The sequence below is a fragment of the Papilio polytes genome, unplaced genomic scaffold (genome assembly GCF_000836215.1).
Source record: "Papilio polytes unplaced genomic scaffold, Ppol_1.0 DF824169.1, whole genome shotgun sequence".
In the NCBI taxonomy this organism is placed as follows: Eukaryota; Metazoa; Arthropoda; class Insecta; order Lepidoptera; family Papilionidae; genus Papilio; species Papilio polytes.
This window is the reverse complement of record NW_013525035.1, coordinates 142,531-162,689: the sequence shown is the minus strand read 5'-3', so window position 1 is coordinate 162,689 and position 20,159 is coordinate 142,531. Positions and strand designations below refer to the sequence as shown.

Genomic DNA, 20,159 nt, shown 5'->3' with positions numbered 1-20,159 from the left:
AGATATGACGGCTGATAGAGATGTATGGAAGAGCAGCACATACTGTGCCGACCCTCCATAAGGGATAAGGGCAAGTGGATGATGATGGTTTATACGTCTTTAAGTGTGTTATACATACATGTTAAATGTCTGAAATGTCCTAACGATATTGCAGACCCTAAGATATCGTCGGCGGTGCAAGATATAAGCAACGAGTCTTCGAGGCCGACAGCGCTGGTGGTGCTGGGCGGGTCAGGGAGTGCTCGCGCTCGTCTACTGCACTGTCTACTGGGTAGGCGGCTGTTGCCCGACCCCATGCCCAGGGGCTGCCGATGGGTAAGTAGTAAAAAGTATCCGAAGTTAAGAAGAATCTTAAATAGCCAAGGTGATGTTGATATTCACTTTTTATCTTTTTACTTTACCAGTTTACGGTGTATATTTGCAGTTGTGTATCCAGTACGGCAGCAGCACACAGGTGCACCTGACCCTCGGCAATTCGGAGTTCGAGCTGGTGGAGGACCTGGAGTGCAACCAGCGCCCATGGGAAACTATACCCTTGCAGGTCTTTACATAAGATTAACATGATATTTTCATTCTAAATGACAATTTCATTTTAAATTCTTGTCTTCTAATTCCAGGATTTACTACGTCAAGATAACGCAGATTTAGCAACAATGCTAGAAGTGGAATTGAACAATCCGATACTAAAAGACGGTCTTCGTATCATAGTGCCAGCAGACATCGCCGCGGAGACTGCCGGCGAGCACTATCTCAGCCTCAAACAAATACATTCAGAGCTCTATCACAAGAGGGATTCCGTGTTCAAGAATTACACTCCCATATATCTATATGCTGTGGACAGAACGGGACAGAATATATTCAGTGATAACATAATTGCGAGCAGGATAGCAGCTAGGAGTGAAGAAGATTTCTGGTCAACATTCAATTTGTACTACATGACGCGCAGTGAGAGTAGTGAAGGCGATAGGAACGGTGATGGTGAAGGTGAACATTGCGGTGATGAAGTGAAGCTGGTCAGTGATGAAGCCGCCGTCTTCACTGCTGAGGTAATTACTAATACAATTAATTAAATGAATCTAGAAAGAATGAATGGATAATTTTTTTTATTTCTTGTTTTACAGAACTGTCTCGATCTTCACCAAATAAAAGAACTAAACCCAAAAGCCCAAGTCTTCTTCGTTCTCTTCTCGGACAGCGTGGACGCAGAAGAGAACAAAAAGAACCAAGAAGTAGAGGAGAGGTTGCATCTCTGCGTGGAGGCGACCGAGTCTACTGAAGATAGATTCAATACTGAGGAACTGCCAGAATCTGATCAAGTTTTGATACAAGACGGTGTTTTAAGGTATAAAGCTTTTTAAAGCAAAAAAAAATATCAATTTTAGGCCTGTCTCTTTGAATTTTTGTTTTATATGTGTGTATTATTATTTTAGACGTGATGTAAGGTCTGGAGAGCAAAGTCAGCGTCGTCGTGAGTCTCAGATCGCGTTCATGAACGAACTACTCGACCACTGGGACATGATGTGTGAGTAACTAGCATTATGACGTCATCAACTACGCAAGAGACAACTGATAGAGAAAGAATGAGATGGGAATAGATGACTTTTTTCCAGTCGGTCCGCCATCGAAGTACCATGCGAAAAGTCAATGGGTGGTGTTAGATGACGGCGAGGTTCTGCGCTCAGTAGTCGATAAAGCCTCCACCTCCAAGTGCTCCGACGCCGGCGACACGTCGACGAGACGGCGACGTGACGACAACGACAGGACGATACGGAGCCGACAGAGTTTTGTTAACGCAGTACTCAAGTTTGCGACTGATTGCTCCCAGAGTTACTTGTTGGAATATTGCACGAGACTGAGTGAGGTAAGTACAGATATCAATCAACCAATGACAAGCGACCTACGTCACGTCGTGGTCTCTGATTGGCGGAAAGAATATTGATTACGCCAATTATCTTACATCGAACTTGCGAAGATTGGTTATAATTTTATTGTGTACCTTGCGCTACTTTACTCTTGTTTTCTGTGTTGCTAGAATCTAGCATTGTTATTTATACTAATATTATAAAGATTTGTATTTTTGTATGTATTGAAATAACTCAAAAACTACTATGCCGATTTAAAAATTCTTTCACCATTAAAATCTACGTTGTCGCTCAGTAACATAAGCTGTGTTTTATAACTATTTTTTAATTTCACGTCGAAAAAGTCACAAGCAACGGCTAGTATCTTCATAATATTATAAATACGGAATTCTAAATGGAGGGATGTTAGAAGGGAACTTTAGAACGGCTCAATGGATTTCAATAAAATTTGGTACAGATGTAAAGCATAGCCTGGAAGAACACCTAGGCTACTTAGACTATTGACTCCTCGTGGCTGTTCAGGTTCACGTGCGTCTACTGCAGCAGCTGATCCTGGCATCGTTCGAGCTGGCGCGCGAGCTGCAGGTGCTGCCCACCAAGATACAGTACGTGGCGCGGCAGGAGCAGCAGCTGTACGAGGTCAGCCCTCACGGCCACTGGCTTCACGACACTTTAACATGTTCGCACTCCAGGGCCACTGTAATACCACGTCCACATAGAAGATAAGCGTGAAGTGGAAGCAATTCCGCGTACAGTCTGATGAGTGTGGTACCGGAGACCTAGTTCTAGTCCCTTTTTCATTCCATCCTTTACTTAGGGAAAGAATGGGAAAGAAAAGTGGATTTTACGGTGGAGAATACGCATAGGAAGGGGGATCTGTTTATGCGTGTCTCCTCCATCGATTAAGGGTAGACATCTGCAAATGTCTGGGCAGCGGTCGCTTCGCCATTTTGGCGGATTCAGGTGGCCGCTTGCTCGTTTGCCACCTTATAATATCAAGCTGTGACAGTGCAGGTGATCAGCAAGAAGTTCAGCGGAGGAGAGAAGCAGCAGCAGCTGGTGCAGCTGATGCAGGAGGTGCTGCAGGACTTGCAGACAGAGCTCGATGATATGGACTGGAGTGTTGATGGTAACACCCCTCCCCCCCACTTCCCCTTTACATATTTGCTCCATCAAATCGAAAGTCATACTAATATTAAAATTGCGAACGTTTAGATGGATGGATGGATGTTTGTTAGACTTTGTAGTCTAAACAGCTGAACGGATCTCAATGAAATTTGGTACAGATGTAGAGTACTGTATGGTAGTAACTCTCTTTTTAATAAAAAAAACCTTATGCTTATGAACAAGTTATAGGTTATATTTGTTCACGCTTTTAAACTTAGGAGGTGTATGAATTTGTGTATTTATTATTTTTTATGTGTTGAAATAACTCAAAAACTACTCGGCTGCTTTTAAAAATGTTTTCACTGTTAGAAAGGTAATTTATCTGTGAACTACCTAGGTTATATTTTAAATTTCACGCGGGCGAAGTCAATAGCAACGGCTTAGTTATAAAATATTTGTTTCCAGATTTACCGTGTCACCAGGATAAGCGCTACGTCCTCTCCAACTCCATCTTCTACTCCTCTAAGAGCAGCCCCACCGCCTCCCTCCGCGACCTCGCACCCCCCCACCCCCCCTCCGACGTGGAGGAGGCGCTCTCCTACGACACCTACAACTTTGAAGACTACGAGATTATTGACTCCAATGATGAGAGCCTCACTTGCAGCGACACTTATACAACACCTAAGGTCAGTTTTAGTTAGAGACAGAAAAAAACTTCAGAGAGAGAGAGAGAGACAGACTAAAAAAGTAGGATAAAGTGTGTTATGTTAAGACACTAGCTGCTCCCGTGCGGCTTCATCCGCATGAAATTATATTTTTTTTATTGTTTACATCTGTCAAATTATAATTTGACAAATGTCATTGACATGACATGACAAACCTTAGCAATCTTGCTTTCCTGATGTTGGCAGCAACTTATGGTCTCTTTCCCACATTCGGTTTATTTACCAAAATATTTACCCCCTAAGTTTAATGTCGTGAAAATATATAGCCTAAAGCGTGACGTAAAGAGTAGGGCTTTTTATTAAAAAAAGTATTGTTCAAAAATATGGTGTAATTGCCGATATCTTAGGCAACAAAGAAGTGTGTGTTTACGCTTTATTATAATAGTATAGATTTGTGTGTTAAAACATCATTTTACTTTATAATTTTCAATTTCTACGCTATTAGAAATCATAGACACCCGCCATTTTGTGAGTGGCGGCCATCTTGGATATACATGGTGTAATAAATTCTACTTGTCAAGTCTTTTCATTTGATATATTGGGATGATTGTACAAATATGTCATTGGTCAGCGATTATTTTATTTTTTTAACGATAATTCTGCTAGTCAAGTTTAATTATCTGTCCATGTTACTTAACAGTTAATTTATTTTTATTATTACTTGTTTGTTTATTTTATTACAGAGTCAAGATGAGACATCTCTGGTGTCACAAATCGGTATGATCAGAGTGGAGAATGAGTTGTCCCTCTCCAGCACAGAGCGCGGCTGGAATAATACTGTTGACACCACTGTCACTAATGCCACCAATGTCAGCAATGCCACCAATGTCAGCCATGCCACCAATGTCTCGAATGTCACCGTCTGCACGAACACCACCAATATATCTATCAAGCAAGCTTCACTGGATGTCCAACAAACTGGTAAGAATCTAAATAATGAAATACTTAAAAATCAATAAAAGTGTGAAATTAAACTCCCGTACAATCTTTATTTGATTGATTTTAGATTTTTTATTAAGTACACTACCTGTTGCTCGCGACTTTTTCTGCGCAAAATTAAAAAATAACAAAAAATATAGATGTTTATGTTCCTCATCCAAAACGTAGCTTTTTAATGGTCTAAGAATTTTTGAAATTAGCCCAGTAGTTTTTGAGTTTTTTCAATACATACAAAACAATTTTATAATATTAATATAGATTGTTTACTTAAATATGTAATTGATTGTTCCAGTTCTTTCGAAGTTAAGCCGCAAGATCAGCTCCAAGCTGGTCACCTTCGTGGACTGCTTGAAGGATTCCTACTTCGGCACCTTGCAGAGGTAAATAGCTGCATTTCAATACATCATTAAAAACAACATCCTGTATCTTTGGTTCAAAAATTCCGAACATCGATATATAAAATTGAATTTAAGAACATGTATTATATTTTTTCTATACTACATAGGTATAGTAGACTTGTATGCCAGCTACTGGCATAATGGGTTCACACATGCCAGTTCACGACTTCGTATGAGACAAGATTTGTCAATATCCAGTTATGTAACCCATTTTCTCCGTCAACTTGTAAATGTATTTTAACAGATGTCAATGGGGTAGAAGGTAATATAAAAAAATCAGTGTAGCAGTGTAAGTTTTTTTTTAATACGAAAGTATTAATACCATTCGGTCGAAGTCTCGTACACATTACATACTGTCGTATGGATCTGAATGTTGGGACACCAAAGTTGCGGATATGTGTAAAAAGAATGGATAAAGTTAATAATGTATATTAGAGGAAGTTTGAAAGTAACAGTGGTGGAGAAATTGAGAAGCAAAAGGTTAGCGTGGTATGGACATGTTATGCGAATGGAATTGGGTCATAAACGAAAAAGTGTTTGAATGTAGTGGCTACAAAGGTAGAGGAAGACCAAAGAATGTATGGATATTGTGATAGAGGATATGCTTAAGAAGGGAATGTATTGGAATGGAAGAGCAGCATATACTGTGGACCCTGAGCAGGGATAAGGACAAGTTGATGATGGGAGTCGCGTACACTTTTGTATCGGCGGGGTGTGTGTAGATGCGTGCAACAGCCTACCACCACCCATGGCCCCACCGACCCTCGGGTCATACGGGCCGAATTGCGGGAGGGGCGCGCGGTTTGGCCGGTTTCGGCTCCGCACACATCTTCTTGACTTCCTACAAGATATTTCGTCCGTTCTTTGGTGTTGTGTCATTCTCCCACAAATGGGCATGACAAGATATGAACACCTTCGCCGTCGGGCCACTCCAGCGCCTATTCCAGCCTACATCTTCGCTGATGCTATTGATGTGCGAACAAGCCAAGCATAGTTCGCCCCGTAGTTGACAAGATGCAGCTAGTAAATCGGACGGAATGACAGATGCGTGCAGTCGCTGGAGGCGAGCTGCCGCGCGGAGCTGGGCGCGGCGGGCGCGGCCAGCGCGGCGGTGCGCCAGCTGTGCGCGGCGGCGCGCGACGTGCGCCTGCAGCCCGCCGCCTCCTTCTCGCTGCTGGCCTCCCTGCTGCACGCGCTGCGCACGCTCTGCTACAAGTCAGTGCTCCAACGTACACGATACACTTCCCACAAACATCTTACTGTTAGTGTACAGTACAGGAAACCATACAACCTACACATCTATGAAGAAATTCAAAATTAAAGCTAAGGCCTAGTTATTCCTCCTTTAGTGTAATTCTACATATAATATATGAGTGAAGTGAAAATGATTCATTACTTCGATTGACCAATGTCATTGTTGGAGATATCATTTTAGTCTTTTTTTACTTTATCTTTCTTTTCTTATAAGCAAAACTTAGGAAAGGATGGACTTAACGGGGATGACACACAGATAGAGGTAATACTCTCTTTCTGTGTATGAGCATTTGCTACAAATGACTATGGATAGCAGATTTTGACATTTTGCAAAAGACGACTTTTTAAATATGTTTCTGTTGCTCAGATATTAAATTGTGTATAGTCGAGGATTAAGTGGTGTATGTGTGCAGACTGCGGCTGGGCGGGGGCGGCGGCGGAGGCGGCGTGGGGGAGTGGGGGCGCGGCGCGGGCGCGTGCTGCGTGCTGAGCCCGGCGTGGCGGCGGCGCGCGGCGCGGCACACGGCGCGCTCGCTGGACCCGCACCGCCTCGCGCGCATCATCTCCGCACAGGTATACGCCTGCCTTTAGTTAACAAATATAGCCCATCTTACTCACTGATAACGTAGCTTTTTAATGGTGAATAAATTTTTCAAATCGGCCCAGTAGTTTTTGAGTTATTTCAAATACAAAAATACAAGTCTTTCCCGTTTATAATATTAACTAGCATTCGCCCGCGACTCCGTCCGCGTCGAATTAAGAAAAAAAAAACAAAAGCGAGTAGCCTTTCTGTTCTTCCAGAATTTCCTCTAATTTTATACCAAATTTCATCGAGATCTGTGTAGCCGTTTGGACCACAAACTAACAAACATCCATCCATCTGAACTTTCGCATTTATACCATTGGTAAGATATACTAGTATACATACTAGAAAGTGTTTTTTTACTGTATTTTAATTTTATTTAATAATGTCATGAAAGAGTTAAAATATTAACTGGACCTGGACTGGATTAATACAATATTAAAGGTCCAGTAATTATTTTCTTTACTTTCCCGTGTGACCTTGAGGGTGGGTGGGGCCATGTAGGACCTTTCTCTGGATTAGATGCTTTATTATTATAATTCTGTATAATGTTTTAGACTTAATTACATGAATTTGTTAGGGCTGTTAGGGCCTATCCCACCATATTGTAGATTGTCTGACAATAATCCAGCGTGTAAAATGTGTTGGAAATATCGGATTTTGTTTGTGACGTCATTTTTAAGCTATCTGAGCCTCTATCAGCCGCTATTTGGACAGGGACTAGTAGCTTTGCACAAAGCCTGTAAAAAATGTTTTATCAAAGATCGTGGAGCGTCTCCGCGAGGCCCACGAGCAGTACCAGTCGGCGCTGGCGGCGCTGCAGGGCGCGCTGGCCGGCCGCCTGCACCACTCCGAGGATGTCAAGCTCTCCATCAGGAAGAAGTCGGTATCCCCTCACACCTGAATACATGATGCGAGTGATGACTGAGATGACGGATGATAGTTACGTGGAGGACAAAAATCTGATAGGAGTAGGATAAGGAGGAAGTGATGATGAGATGCATGATGATGCATACATAAGTCTTTTCTTCTTTACACAATAGACTATTTAAAAAAAAATCTTTCTAAATTATTACCCGTTTAAATTTGTGTTATTTTAAAAAACATGCATTTAATTGTTAAGTAATATATTTGAGACAGCGAACAATTTTTCACCGGTACTTTCTCTGATATGTACTGCTAGCTTTCGCCTGTGACTTTGACGTGTGGTATTGACAAAAACAAAACCAAGTAGCCTATGTGTTCTTCCAGACTATCCTCTTCATCTATGCCAAATTTCATCGAAATCCTTTCAGCCGTATAGACTACAAACTCTAACAAACATCCATCCATCTAAACTTTCATATTTATAATATTAGCATGATTTTACGATATTATAAGCTCCATCTTTTGTTATAAAACAAACTGATCCTTGTTTAAATAGGCAATTATTTTAAATACAATAAATTATATTAACATGTGGTCTTGAGGATCTATTAATAGATGGCGTTAGTGAGGTTCAAGTGAAGTGTCAACTATACCTTCTCTATGTAATTTTAAATTTCTATGATACTACCCCTGGCTTGTATATTTGTCTGTCTGTATGTAGATACGCGCCGGCTCTAGCCCGGCTGTGTCTGGAGAGCACCTCCATGTGCGACCTGCTGATGCACGGCATGCCGGACCTGGGAAGGGAGATTGGTAAGAAAACTCTTTATTACCTTGTAAATGTTAAGCGTATTTGGTACTACCTAGCTATAGTGGTCAGCCATTACAGATATCATATACTAGAAACCCAATTTTTACAAGCTTCTTAAATATAGTAGCCTAAACTGCTGAATAGATAACACCTAGCATAGAAGTATAGGATAGTGTTGAATAATACATACAGAATAATAAACAGACTACTTTTATTTTTTAATTTCAGTGGATGTAATGGCAAGAGAAAGCAATTTTTTTTATTTAATTATGAAAGTAACAATAGATTGTTGCCTTCGACTATTTCAAATCGTTCTTTTTACATAAGAAACAAACGAAAGGAGAAACGTTTTTATGTTCAGGTATGGGCGCAGTTTTTAAAAAACTTGTTGGAAAAAAGTTGGTATAAAAAAAATAATTACAGCTTCTTGAAGTTAAAGAGAGAAATTTTGTTTTAAGATAATTTTCAATATTTTTTTATTTAGTTTCTGTGTGAGATATTCCAAAAAAGGGATAACGGTACAAAATCCCAATTATTAAGTTTGTTAAAGAAAAAAAATGATCAGTGTAAATACATTGCACGTATGGTCAAATTTAAGTTGGAAATCTGGTTTTTCCGATTTTTTTTTTCAAAAAATGAAGTAATTTCAAAACTATAGAAAATCGGGCAACGAACTGCGTATAAATGATAGGTATGGAGGTCCTCTACCTCCACAAAGGAGACGAGGTTGTGTGTATGTGTGTATGGCTGGTCGCAGGGCGCGGGCAGTACGGCGTGGTGTACGCGGGGCGCGGCGCGTGGGCGGGGCGCGCGCCCGTCGCCGTCAAGTCCGTGCTGCCGGCCGACGAGCGCCACTACCACGACCTCGCCATGGAGTTCTTCTACACCAGGTATTATCTCAAAAATTGTGACTGCTTTTTAATATTTTTCTTAAATATTTGAATTTTTGAACGTCACTTTGATGAATAAGACGAATCAAATAAATAATTTGTCTAAATCGGTTTAATAGTTTAAGATGTTTGTTCAATATTTATAACTATCTATTGCCAATGATTCCGTTCATATGATATTAAAAAAATCATCATATGTGTTCTTCAGACTACATGAATGCCAAATTCTAGATCCATTCAGCAATGTAGAGTACAAACAACATTATTTCGTATAAGTATGAAGATTACCAACAGTGGTAGTGCCCGCTTTAACATGTTAGCAGTGCAGGGCCGGCACACCCCCACAGAATACCACGACCACACAGACAGCCGTCAAGTGGAAGCAATTCCGTGTACAGACTGAGGAGTGTGGTGCCGGAGGCCTCATTTAAGTCCCTTACTCTTTACCACCCTTTTCTTATAAGGAGAGGTTGGGAAGAGGAAGTGGATTTGACGGTGTAGGAGATGCATAGGAAGGGGAAATCCTCTTTATGTGCGTCTTCTCCTCTGTCGGATAAGGGCAGGCAACGCATCTGCAATTGCGGATGTTTATGGGCAGCGGTCGCTTCGCCATTTTGGCGGATTCAGGTGGCCGCTTGCTCGTTTGCCACCTTATGTTATAAAAAAAAAGATAAAGAATGTGAACTGCAGGAGTATCCCGGAGCACCCGCGCGTGGTGCGGCTGCTGGGGTCGCTGGTGGTGCGCGGGGGCGCTGGGGGCGGGGGCGGGGGCGGGGGCGGCGCGCCGGGCGTGCTGCTGGTGTGCGCGCGCTACACCCGCGACCTGCACGCGGCGGTGCGCGCGGGGCTCGGCTTCGCCGCGCGCATCCGGATAGCCTGCGATATCGTTGATGGTCAGTTGTCACCATCACCACACTGCCTATCCACAGGATGTAGCTCTTACATATGCCTCCCATAAAATGCTCTTCTCCGTCTACCGTTTACTAGCTGTTGCTCGCGATTTCACCCGCGTCGAATCGACAATCGAGCGAACGGCTACCTGAATTCGCAAAAAAAGCGAAAAGACCCTGCCCATAGTCATCTACAATTGAAAATGTTGCCTACCCTTAATTAAAGAAGAGACTCACAAAAGATGCTATGCGTCTCCATTTTCTCTTAAAACCAATAAGAAAAGAGATAAAATGAAACCTATAGTATGAAAGTGTCCAGGCATCAGATACCTGCACTCGCTGGGGCTGGTGCACCGCGACGTGAAGCTGAAGAACGTGCTGCTGGACGGCGAGGGCCGCGCGGCGCTGGCCGACCTGGGCTTCTGCGCCGCCGAGGCGCTCATCTCCGGCTCCGTGGTGGGCACGCCCGTGCACATGGCGCCGGAGCTGCTGCACGGCGACTACGACGCGGCGGTCGACGTCTATGCCTTCGGGATACTCTTCTGGTAGCTATTATATGTCGTTGAAATTCTAACACCACGGATGTCTGAAGTAGCCTTTTAGCAGACAAGAAACTGCATAATTTCGTAAAAATAGCATTATAATATACTCTTCTGGTAACTCTCTAGGAAATACGTAAATAAATACATATGGAGTTAATAGACGAGTCCATCAGGAATCTGACATTTTTCAGGGTATAATCTTATCCCATCTTACTTCTTACTAATATTATAAATGCGAAAGTTTAGATGGATGGATGGATGGATGGATGAATGGATGGATGTTTGTTAGCGTTTGTAGCCTAATCGGCTGAACGGATCTCCATGAAATTTGGCACAGATTTAGAACATACTCTGGAAGAACACATAGGCTACTTTTTATCCCGGGAATAGTTACGGTTCCTGTGGGATTCATTAATTTAGTTTTTTACTATTTACTCGATCATTCTGCAACGGTTTAACATATCTTATTGAAATTTGGCACAGATATAAAACAAAGTCTGGAGTACACGTGGGATAAGCTTCATCCCCGAGAAATGTCTGGTTCCCGAGGGATACGTAGCTATTTGTAATTTATATAGTTCGTATGTTTTCTAATACTACGCGGACGAAGTTGCGGGCAACAGCTCGTGTGTTAATAAAACTTTATTATCTATGCCTCGGGAACTAATCCGGAATAAGTTCCCGAGGGATATTTTTATAAAGGTTCAAAAGCCTATGTCTTCCGACTATCCTCTATATATGTCTCAAATTTCGCAGTTTAGGCTACAAACAAAAGAAATATCCATCTAAACTTTTGTATTTGTAATATTAGTATAATAAATGAAGTATTGTCCTTTGTAAGTTGTTTCCGCAACTATAAAAGGTTGCCCTAAAGGTAGAATTTATTTTTGTCCTAGGTATGTGTGCGCGGGCAACATCAGACTGCCGGCCGCCTTCGAGGACTTCCAGAACAAGGAGCAGTTGTGGAGCAAAGTGAAAAGAGGTACAATCTATTATTACTCAGTATTTATATTTAAATGTCGTTAGATGGCGCTAAACTTAATTTTATAAAAATTTAATTTTAACGCCATCTAGCGGTATGTTCCGTAACTAACACTTTGACAATTAACCCAATTTTAAGGTTTCTCAAATGAATTTGTAATGTTTATATCATTATGAAAAATCATATTTAGTAAATTTATAGTTTATGCAAGGAAATGTTTTTCGCATGTATGTTTGTTTTTTTGAGTTTGTATGTTTGTAAATTTCATTTTAGCCTAGAGTAAACTACGAAACCGATTTTTATGATTGTCGTGTCATTTGATTTGATTTCTTCTTGAGAGTGTTATAGTGTATTACTTCGGGCAAAAAAAACCGTTATGATTATACTGTAATCATAAGTAATACTAAATTATGTAGCAGTTCAGTTAAATTAGTTTAGTCAATAGCGTTTTAAAATGCAACCAAAAGATGGCGCTATTTCATATTAGATTAGAGCCTTCGATCTTTTTCTTGTTTTTTTTTACTACTGCAAAGTTAATGTTTCCTCCAGGTCTTCGTCCCGAAAGGTTGCCCCACTTTACGGACGAGTGCTGGCAGGTGATGCAGTCCTGCTGGACCTCCGAGCCCTCCCAGCGGGCGCTGCTGGGCGACGTGCGTCTCCAGCTGGAGGACATCCTGCAGCAGGCGCTCAGAGACGAGACCCTTAGAGACAGCTGTGACGTCACCGAGGGGAAGGGCTATGAATCTGATGACAGCCTTTATATGACAGGAATACAGAAGAATGAGAAAAAGTGAACCTTATGTCTATCGGAATAAAGATCTATTTTGATTAAGAATTAGTTTTATGTGAAAAATGAACTTTATTGTCTTTTAAAATTGGAAAGCGTAATGACGATGACGTCATAACTGTGATTGATATTGTGTGATATTGAAAAAGCAACTTTATGGCTTTAAGATAAGGATCTCTTGAGTGTAAAGTGAATTGTTTTGAGTGAAGTTATTGAATAAGGAAACTGAAACTGTGATTTTGTTGAAAGATAAAGTTATTTTACTGTTATTTTACATTTTTAATGTTGACTTGTATTTAAAATTTGACAAACTTGTTAAAAAACCATACGATACGAGCCGATTGGATTAATTTTCGATATTAAGAGTAAATATTGAATTTATCAGTACATTTTAATGTGTCCTGCTAAAATGTTGCCAAATTTGTACTGAGGTTATTATTTTTTTACAATTTAAAGATAGATTTTCCATTTTAAACATAAATTTTATTAAATATAAGAGTAATTTTTATAAACTAGTTTCATATAAGAAATAAATCACCATAATATTGTAATTTCTTGTCAAAAACACCAAACAACCTGAGTATTATGAAAATTGGAACCCGTCACAAAATTGTACCTAAATTGTTTAAGTTTTCTATACTTTATGATTCGTGTAAATATCATGTAAGTTATCTGCAAATTAAGATGAATAAAGTTATTTTGTATCATAAGTATTTTATTTCTTACCTTTTACGACAAATACACATGCCAGTATATATGTAGGCATGCCAGTTACTGCCCAGCTACAAATTAATGTTTAAAGTCATTACAACTAAAGTAATAAAATAATCTGATTAACAGTTTTTTATATATATTATGACCGACCGACAAGCGACCGTAATTGACAGAGAAGGAGACCCACTAAAAAAGGATATTTCCCCTTCCTATGCGTCTCTTCTAACGTCAAATCCACTTTTCCTTCCCATCCTTTCCTTTTAAGTAAAGGGTGGAAAGGGAAAGGGACTAACATTAGTATAAGGTTTAGATTTTGACAATCCAAAGCAATTTTTGATCATAGATTCAATTGTAACATTTTGCCACTTTAACAGTATTATGCTTGGTTTCTGTAGTTTTTCCTTATTTCGTTATTACCTAGCGACTCTGAAGTGTTAGATTGACTTGTTCCAACGGAGTAAAATTAAGTTACGTAGATCATAAACATTAACGAATGGGAAACCGGGCATTAAGATTATAATTTAGTGAATATACCCGCATTGTTTGACAATAAAAGATTTAACTTAAATATTTGTGGAACCCAAATAAAAGTTAGGAAAGCGTTTAACTTACTTAGTATGTGCAAATCGAGGCCCATCCGATTACCGTTTCGTACGCGCAGAAAATATGAGAGATCACAAAGTAAACAGCTAAACGGCAAAGTTCAACACGCGGCGGGAATCAGCCCCATCTTGTGCAAATAACCCTTTGCCCTCTAAACCGTATTAGCCCTCACGTCATAGATTATACTACAGAACAGAACATTCTAAATATTAATGTATAGTTTTTTAAAGTGCTTAAAATAATTATTATGTGTTGATTTTTCTTTCTAAGAACTTTCGAGCAACTGTTTTGCGATTGTCGATTGTTTTGCAGCCAATTCAACTGTTTAGTTGCACAAAAATCTAGCAGTGCACCTCGTAAACTCGTTGGAATCAAAGCGAGACTAAACAGTTATACAATAGTTTAGTCAAAGATGTGCGCACACTCTAAATGAAAAAAATAGTCTTGTGACCGGTTTCCCACCTTAAATTCGTTAGTGTTTTTTAACTTGAGTTTAATTCCGTTGAAACTTAGGTCAATTTAACACAAATTAATCATTAGGTAATGATAAAATAAATAGTAATTCAGCAGCCAAGAACTAAAGTTATGTTTTATTTATTCAAAGTTTCATATCTACGAAAACATTCTGTGACGCGGTGCGAAAGGAAAACATTGTGAAATTATATTCTTCAAGATTTTCTTGGGTAAATATTTTCAAGGTTTACGAAGCTTCTTTAGGTTATAAATTGTTCGGGGCCGCGCGTTTGTCTGTTTTTCTTTTGTTAGGAGGCCAATTTGCCGAGTTGTTGATTTAGGCGGCGACCGTTAAATTGGTTCAGGTTTGATGACGCCTTAAAAACTAGAAAAATAAGCTACTTTTTTAGGTAATAGTGCGTGTGATTTAAAACATTCTAGTGGTTCGATACATTCCTTGTCTCAATAATCCTTATTTAAAGAAATTTCTCTAATTCCTATAAAATATAAACGTAAAATTTTAAATAGCAAATAGGTACCTAGGTTGATTTACAACGAATGTTTTCCAATTTTTAGCATTGGAATCGAGTTACACAAATGTAATACACTCACAAAATACGCCGTTTTAGTCGGTTTTGTAAGACATTGAGTCACCGCTAAGTTAATTTAAAGACACATTTAAGTTGATAATAAGTTCATTATCTTTACAGCGCGAGTCCAGCGACACCGAAAGATATCACGGATCTAACGAACTTTTAACTTTTGTGATGCAAAATCATAGCCGACTGTAAATTAAAACTTTCTAAAGGCGGGGATTCTTCGGGCGGAGCTTTGTTTTATGAATTATTGTCGTCTAAGGTAAGGGAGATCTTTATTTAAATTAAAAAGGGAATTCTCAGTCTCTCGACGCTTTTAAAGCTCATTAAAATTAGTAAAAACATTTCATGTTTCTATATTATTTTATACTAGCTGTTGCTTGCGACTTCGTCCACGCGATAACGTAGCTTTTAATGGTGAAGATATTCGGAAAGTGAAGAAAATCGGTCCAGTAGTTTTTAAGTTATTTCAGTACATACAATAGTGTTACCCTGCAGCCGCCTGAATTCAATGAAACAGTGGAGGGACTTTTAAAGATATCCGCATACGCAAATGCATTCCAATGCAACAAAGAAGTGTGTGTTTACGCTTTATTATAATAGTATAAAATAAACATACACTTAACTGAATAAATTACGTCTTACTAGTAAATAAGATAGTTTAAAATCAGACTAAAATTCAGTTTTAGTTTGTGAAGAACGATGTCGTTAATTTTTTCACTTCACTTTCACTCTAGCAATAAAAGCAAAACCTGTACGTTTATGAAAGAATAGTAAAAAGTGGATCCAGCGGAATCCATTAGGTTAGAATAATTGAAACAGGGGGGTCTCAGAGAACATTAGTGTGCGCTCAACGTCCCTCCGCGGCTCTATAAATAATTCAGTCTATCGTCTTGCTGGCACACAAATGTTTGCTGCGAATTGACTCCGACAGCCTGTCGATGCCACACAGAAATCCTTAATAATAACATCTTCAAATATTCATGGATTTGGGAAATCCTTGTTTGATACCTAAGCAAGCTGAATGTCGATCGATATTTGATCGCAACACTGACGACTATAACCCAAAGGGGATTCCAGAGACCATGGACTTTTATTTGGCGTGGTCGACATATCTCGTTCCTCTACATTGATACAAGTACGTCAGTTTGAAGAGCGTTCGCAAACCCGAAACTTAATGACACAACTATTTAGTCGCGCTTTGGTTTCTATGAGCTTATATGGAGGTACGCACTCTTAGGTTAGTTATGCAACTAAATAGTTGAATTGACTGCGAAATAATTGACAATCGCACCACTGTTGTTCGACAATTTAGACAACAGTATGCGCCCTTATTTATCAATATGTTTAATAAACATTTGGATATATAAGAGCAAGGATATTGCTATTGTATTCAATGTTGATTGTTTAAATACCTTGAGAGAGAATTTCTGTTGATTTCGTTATTCGTCATGTGTTGCGGACGTGTATCCCACTTCGCGTGCAAATCCCTTCTGATTCACTGAGGGAAATACAGCGAAGGCTCCGTTAGTGTTGGCAGCCTGCCAAGGGGCTTAGTTACTCGCACTCGACGCCTCGAGACGAACAGATAACTTGAGAAATGCCAGAATAAGATAATAACTTAGTTGAATATGTATGGCTACAAACCTCTTTACTGGTGTTCTCAATTTGCATTAAGGCAGTAAAAACAGTAACAGTATTTTTAATTAATTAAAACCTTTGATAAGAAGTCTTATTTTAACATACACAAAAGTAACAAAAATGCATTTTATTAAGGTGACAGATCAAAGAACACATATTAAACATTTATCAGAATCATCTTACGTTTATAATAAATATTTACAATTTTGCAATGTTCTAATGGAAAATATAAATTAACAAAAAATGAATAAAACGAAACATCACTTAGTTTTGTTAAATAATTATTTATTTTATTAAAAGAAGCATTCAATTAATGTAGATTTGTGTACACGTCGAAATTGACATTCTATCTTTTATCTAGGGTATTTTTAACTAAAGATTTAATACACATCTAAACTAATGTTATAAAGAGAAAAGATTTGCTTTTTTGTATTTTTGTATGTATTGATATAACTCAAAAATTACTGGGCCGATTATAAAAATTCTTTCACCCTTAGAAAGGTAATTTATCTGTGAATAACATATGGTATATTACTTACTATTTATTTTTAATTTCACGCGGACAAAGCAGCGAGCTACAATTAGTTATTTATAAATCTATTTTACCGCATCTGTATTGTTTAGAGAACGATCGAATAATTTTTAATTAAACAGAGTAGAATGTTCAGATCTATTATAATGATAAAATATTGATCCCTAGCGTATTGACCATTCAAAGCGGTAGTGCTGTGACTGCGCGTATCCAGTCTCGAACAACAGGCACCTTGCTGTAGACGCCGGGCTGGCGCGGCGCCGCACAGCTCACACCGAACGACACGATGCCAACCAGCTTACCATTGATTACAGCGGGCCCGCCGGAATCCCCCTGCAATTATAATTCCTAAGAGCACACGCACACCTTTAACTAAACTATCTCACAACTGTGCGTTTGTCGATTGTTTCGCCAAATCAACTGTTTAGTTGCATTGAAAATCGAATAGTTTGGGCATGTCCATATAAGGTCATAGGAATCAATGCGAGACTAAACTGTTATTTATTCAAAGGTGTGCGCACTCTAAATAAAGACGCTTTACTTCGGCGCAACCCAATGTAGGTGTTATGCCAGTAAAGTAGACTAGTTGAGTTCAAAATCACTGCTGGCATATAACTGGCATAATGTAAACACTAACTGGTGCCAGTGACCACATACAGACCTGTGTTACTAGCCAAATGTAAACCAGTTTTTGGCCTTGACAAAAAAGAGTCAAGTTAACATCGACATTTTTACATACAGACTTTTCAGACCAGGCTAGGCCTTGCTTAAGACGATAGGACAATTGGGAAACAACGGTAAAAATGTTTAAAAAGGATACCTGACAGGAGTCCTTGGCACCATCGAGGTATCCGGCGCAGAACATGCGCGAAGTAATATTCTGGAAGTAGCCGTGTGGCAGCGCGCGGCATTCCTCGTCGTCCATCACCGGCACGTACACGCGACGCACTAAATCTTGCATACGGCTTTTCTGATTCAACATATTGGATATTGACAGGAAGTAATTATCTAAGTAACTATCGAGGAGTACAACAGAATACAGTCATGGACATTTATATCCTACCCAGTGGAAAGACATTTGAAATATGCCATAACACACAAATGCTCTAATTTTAGTATGATACTCGATTTTAAGTGGTAGGCTAATTTAATTCTTTGACAACTTTTATCATAAACTATGTACAGTAGTGGAAATCCGCGGTGTTCCACATTCAAACGACTGAACTTTTGATTTTAAAAATTTCCAAATTCCTTGATTACTAACCTTAAACTGTAGATGTCCCCAGCCGCTGATGGCGAGCATATTCCCAGGGCGGATGTCTTCAAGGCCGCCGATAGCGATAGGCCGCGAGCTGGGGGTCACCGGCACTGGTGTCTCCAACAGCACCAGCTGATAGTCGTAGTCATGGCTGATACCTGCTGTCGAGTTCCACAGCGGGTGGATGAAATGTGCACAGATGCGGTACTTCTGCGCGCGGCTGCGCTGCGTCGACCCCGCCAAGATGAATGTTTCTCTGTCCCTGAAATACACAATCAAGTGTTAGTTTATTGATGATAAACAAAGGCGTTAGTAAGTAATAAAAGAAATAAGATTGTTATTATAAAGGGTAGCGTGCTATACTTACTTACAATGTGCTGCTGTGATGACCCATTGCGGCGCGATCAGACTGCCCCCGCAGTACCGTCCGTAGAGGACTTGGTACGGCACCTCCGTAATGGACACTATCTTACCACCCACTATGCGGAACTTTACCTGCATTTTGTCAGAAAAAAAATCATTTTAAACACAGATTGACAACTTATATGAACCGGCAAGCATAACCATGTATTTTCTAACAGAACAATGAAACGAGATGTGACAACGTTGTATTGTTTTATTACGCTCTTAAGATTATACTCACATCTACGTCTGTGTTATTTGAGTTCGGTGTGTTTTCTCCGATCAATTGTTCGCGGTCAAGTGTTTCGTGAACGTAGAAGTAATTCCTGGGCGGCACGCGCCGTGTCACGTACATGCGGAAGTACGCTTTAGTGCAGTCTGATGTTAACAGACCTCTATATTCTGTTACTGCAAATTGAAAAAGATAAACATAAAGCGCAGGGAAATCAGATCTTAGTTGGTACACGAATTTCGCGGTGTTCCATTTGAAGAAAATTTATAAAACCAATTAGGTAGCAGTGAATCGCGTAATCGACAAGTTATAATAAAAGGCAATTAACCGTGTACTGACCGACCTTTTTTGTCATAACATTTCAAAACACGTTTTAACAATGTGTACAAAACGATTGTTCTTTTAAGACAGGCCACTAACAAATTCTCTGACGATACATGAATTTAATAGTGTGGCAAAAAACAAATGAAATATGTTTTTATAAAATTGAATTCATTCTTTTTAATGATGTACACTCACGTCACCAAAGTAACCAGTTTGTACAACCTAGACACTTACCATAGTAAAAATAATGTTTTACTAACCATTTTGTTCGCAACAAACCAGCGTAACTAAACAGAGGAATATATAAATGCGTATACACATGACTAACGACTCGCGAATCCACCGAACTGAATGTGTTCCATTACACCATACATGTCATACATGCAAATTAAATAGGGTTACCACAACATCTAAAAATACGATAAAATAAATAATTCGCCTGGGAATTAAAAAAGGAATAAAATTAATCTGTACAATGTAAAATCTGAATTATATTTAAAGGAACCAGGAAAACGTATTACAAGTGCTAAATAACATTGGCTTTTATCTTAAATAAACTTAGTACCTTTGTACTTTGGAATATGTAACAGCCCTGCACTAATCTTGATAACTGAAACCGTATCCGATCAGCAGTTCACGCTCCACAATCAGTCGTGGTGGGAATTGCAGTAAACACACTCACAAAACTATTTACAAGTCCACATTAGTACAATGATGGAGGACTTGCGATAGTAAGTAAGAATTTAGAATCTAGGTTCAAATAAGAC

The 20,159-nt window shown here is 39.4% G+C and overlaps 2 protein-coding genes across 2 annotated transcripts; one reads left to right on the top strand and one right to left on the bottom strand.

Moving 5' to 3' along the window:
• Positions 1-84: 84 nt before the first annotated feature.
• LOC106111265 (dual serine/threonine and tyrosine protein kinase-like) lies at positions 85-13,344 on the top strand. The gene is made up of 20 exons (XM_013293291.1): positions 85-315; positions 425-541; positions 618-1,046; positions 1,122-1,342; positions 1,431-1,522; positions 1,611-1,861; positions 2,385-2,501; positions 2,877-2,991; positions 3,435-3,655; positions 4,378-4,615; positions 4,926-5,013; positions 6,076-6,246; positions 6,699-6,858; positions 7,632-7,750; positions 8,457-8,548; positions 9,304-9,436; positions 10,127-10,329; positions 10,646-10,871; positions 11,765-11,850; positions 12,400-13,344. The coding sequence occupies exons 1-20, from the start codon at positions 85-87 to the stop codon at positions 12,642-12,644; spliced, it is 3,555 nt and encodes a 1,184-aa protein (XP_013148745.1). The 3' UTR covers positions 12,645-13,344.
• Positions 13,345-17,356: 4,012 nt separating this feature from the next.
• On the bottom strand, positions 17,357-19,766 carry LOC106111264 (trypsin 3A1-like). The gene is made up of 6 exons (XM_013293290.1): positions 19,721-19,766; positions 19,078-19,244; positions 18,802-18,944; positions 18,441-18,696; positions 17,997-18,146; positions 17,357-17,509 (listed from the first exon to the last, which is right to left on the bottom strand). The coding sequence occupies exons 1-6, from the start codon at positions 19,764-19,766 to the stop codon at positions 17,357-17,359; spliced, it is 915 nt and encodes a 304-aa protein (XP_013148744.1).
• Positions 19,767-20,159: the final 393 nt, after the last annotated feature.

Excerpts from the sequence above, each read along its gene's own strand:
- LOC106111265 (XM_013293291.1), top strand. The coding sequence starts at position 85 with ATGGTTTATACGTCTTTAAGTGTGTTATACATACATGTTAAATGTCTG. Across the intron at positions 1,047-1,121 it reads CCGCCGTCTTCACTGCTGAG|AACTGTCTCGATCTTCACCA; the intron begins GTAATTACTAAT and ends CTTGTTTTACAG. Across the intron at positions 7,751-8,456 it reads AAGCTCTCCATCAGGAAGAA|ATACGCGCCGGCTCTAGCCC; the intron begins GTCGGTATCCCC and ends GTCTGTATGTAG.
- LOC106111264 (XM_013293290.1), bottom strand. The coding sequence starts at position 19,766 with ATGTATGGTGTAATGGAACACATTCAGTTCGGTGGATTCGCGAGTC. Across the intron at positions 19,245-19,720 it reads GTTCGGTGGATTCGCGAGTC|TAACAGAATATAGAGGTCTG; the intron begins GTTAGTCATGTG and ends TTCAATTTGCAG. Across the intron at positions 17,510-17,996 it reads GTGCCAAGGACTCCTGTCAG|GGGGATTCCGGCGGGCCCGC; the intron begins GTATCCTTTTTA and ends TTATAATTGCAG.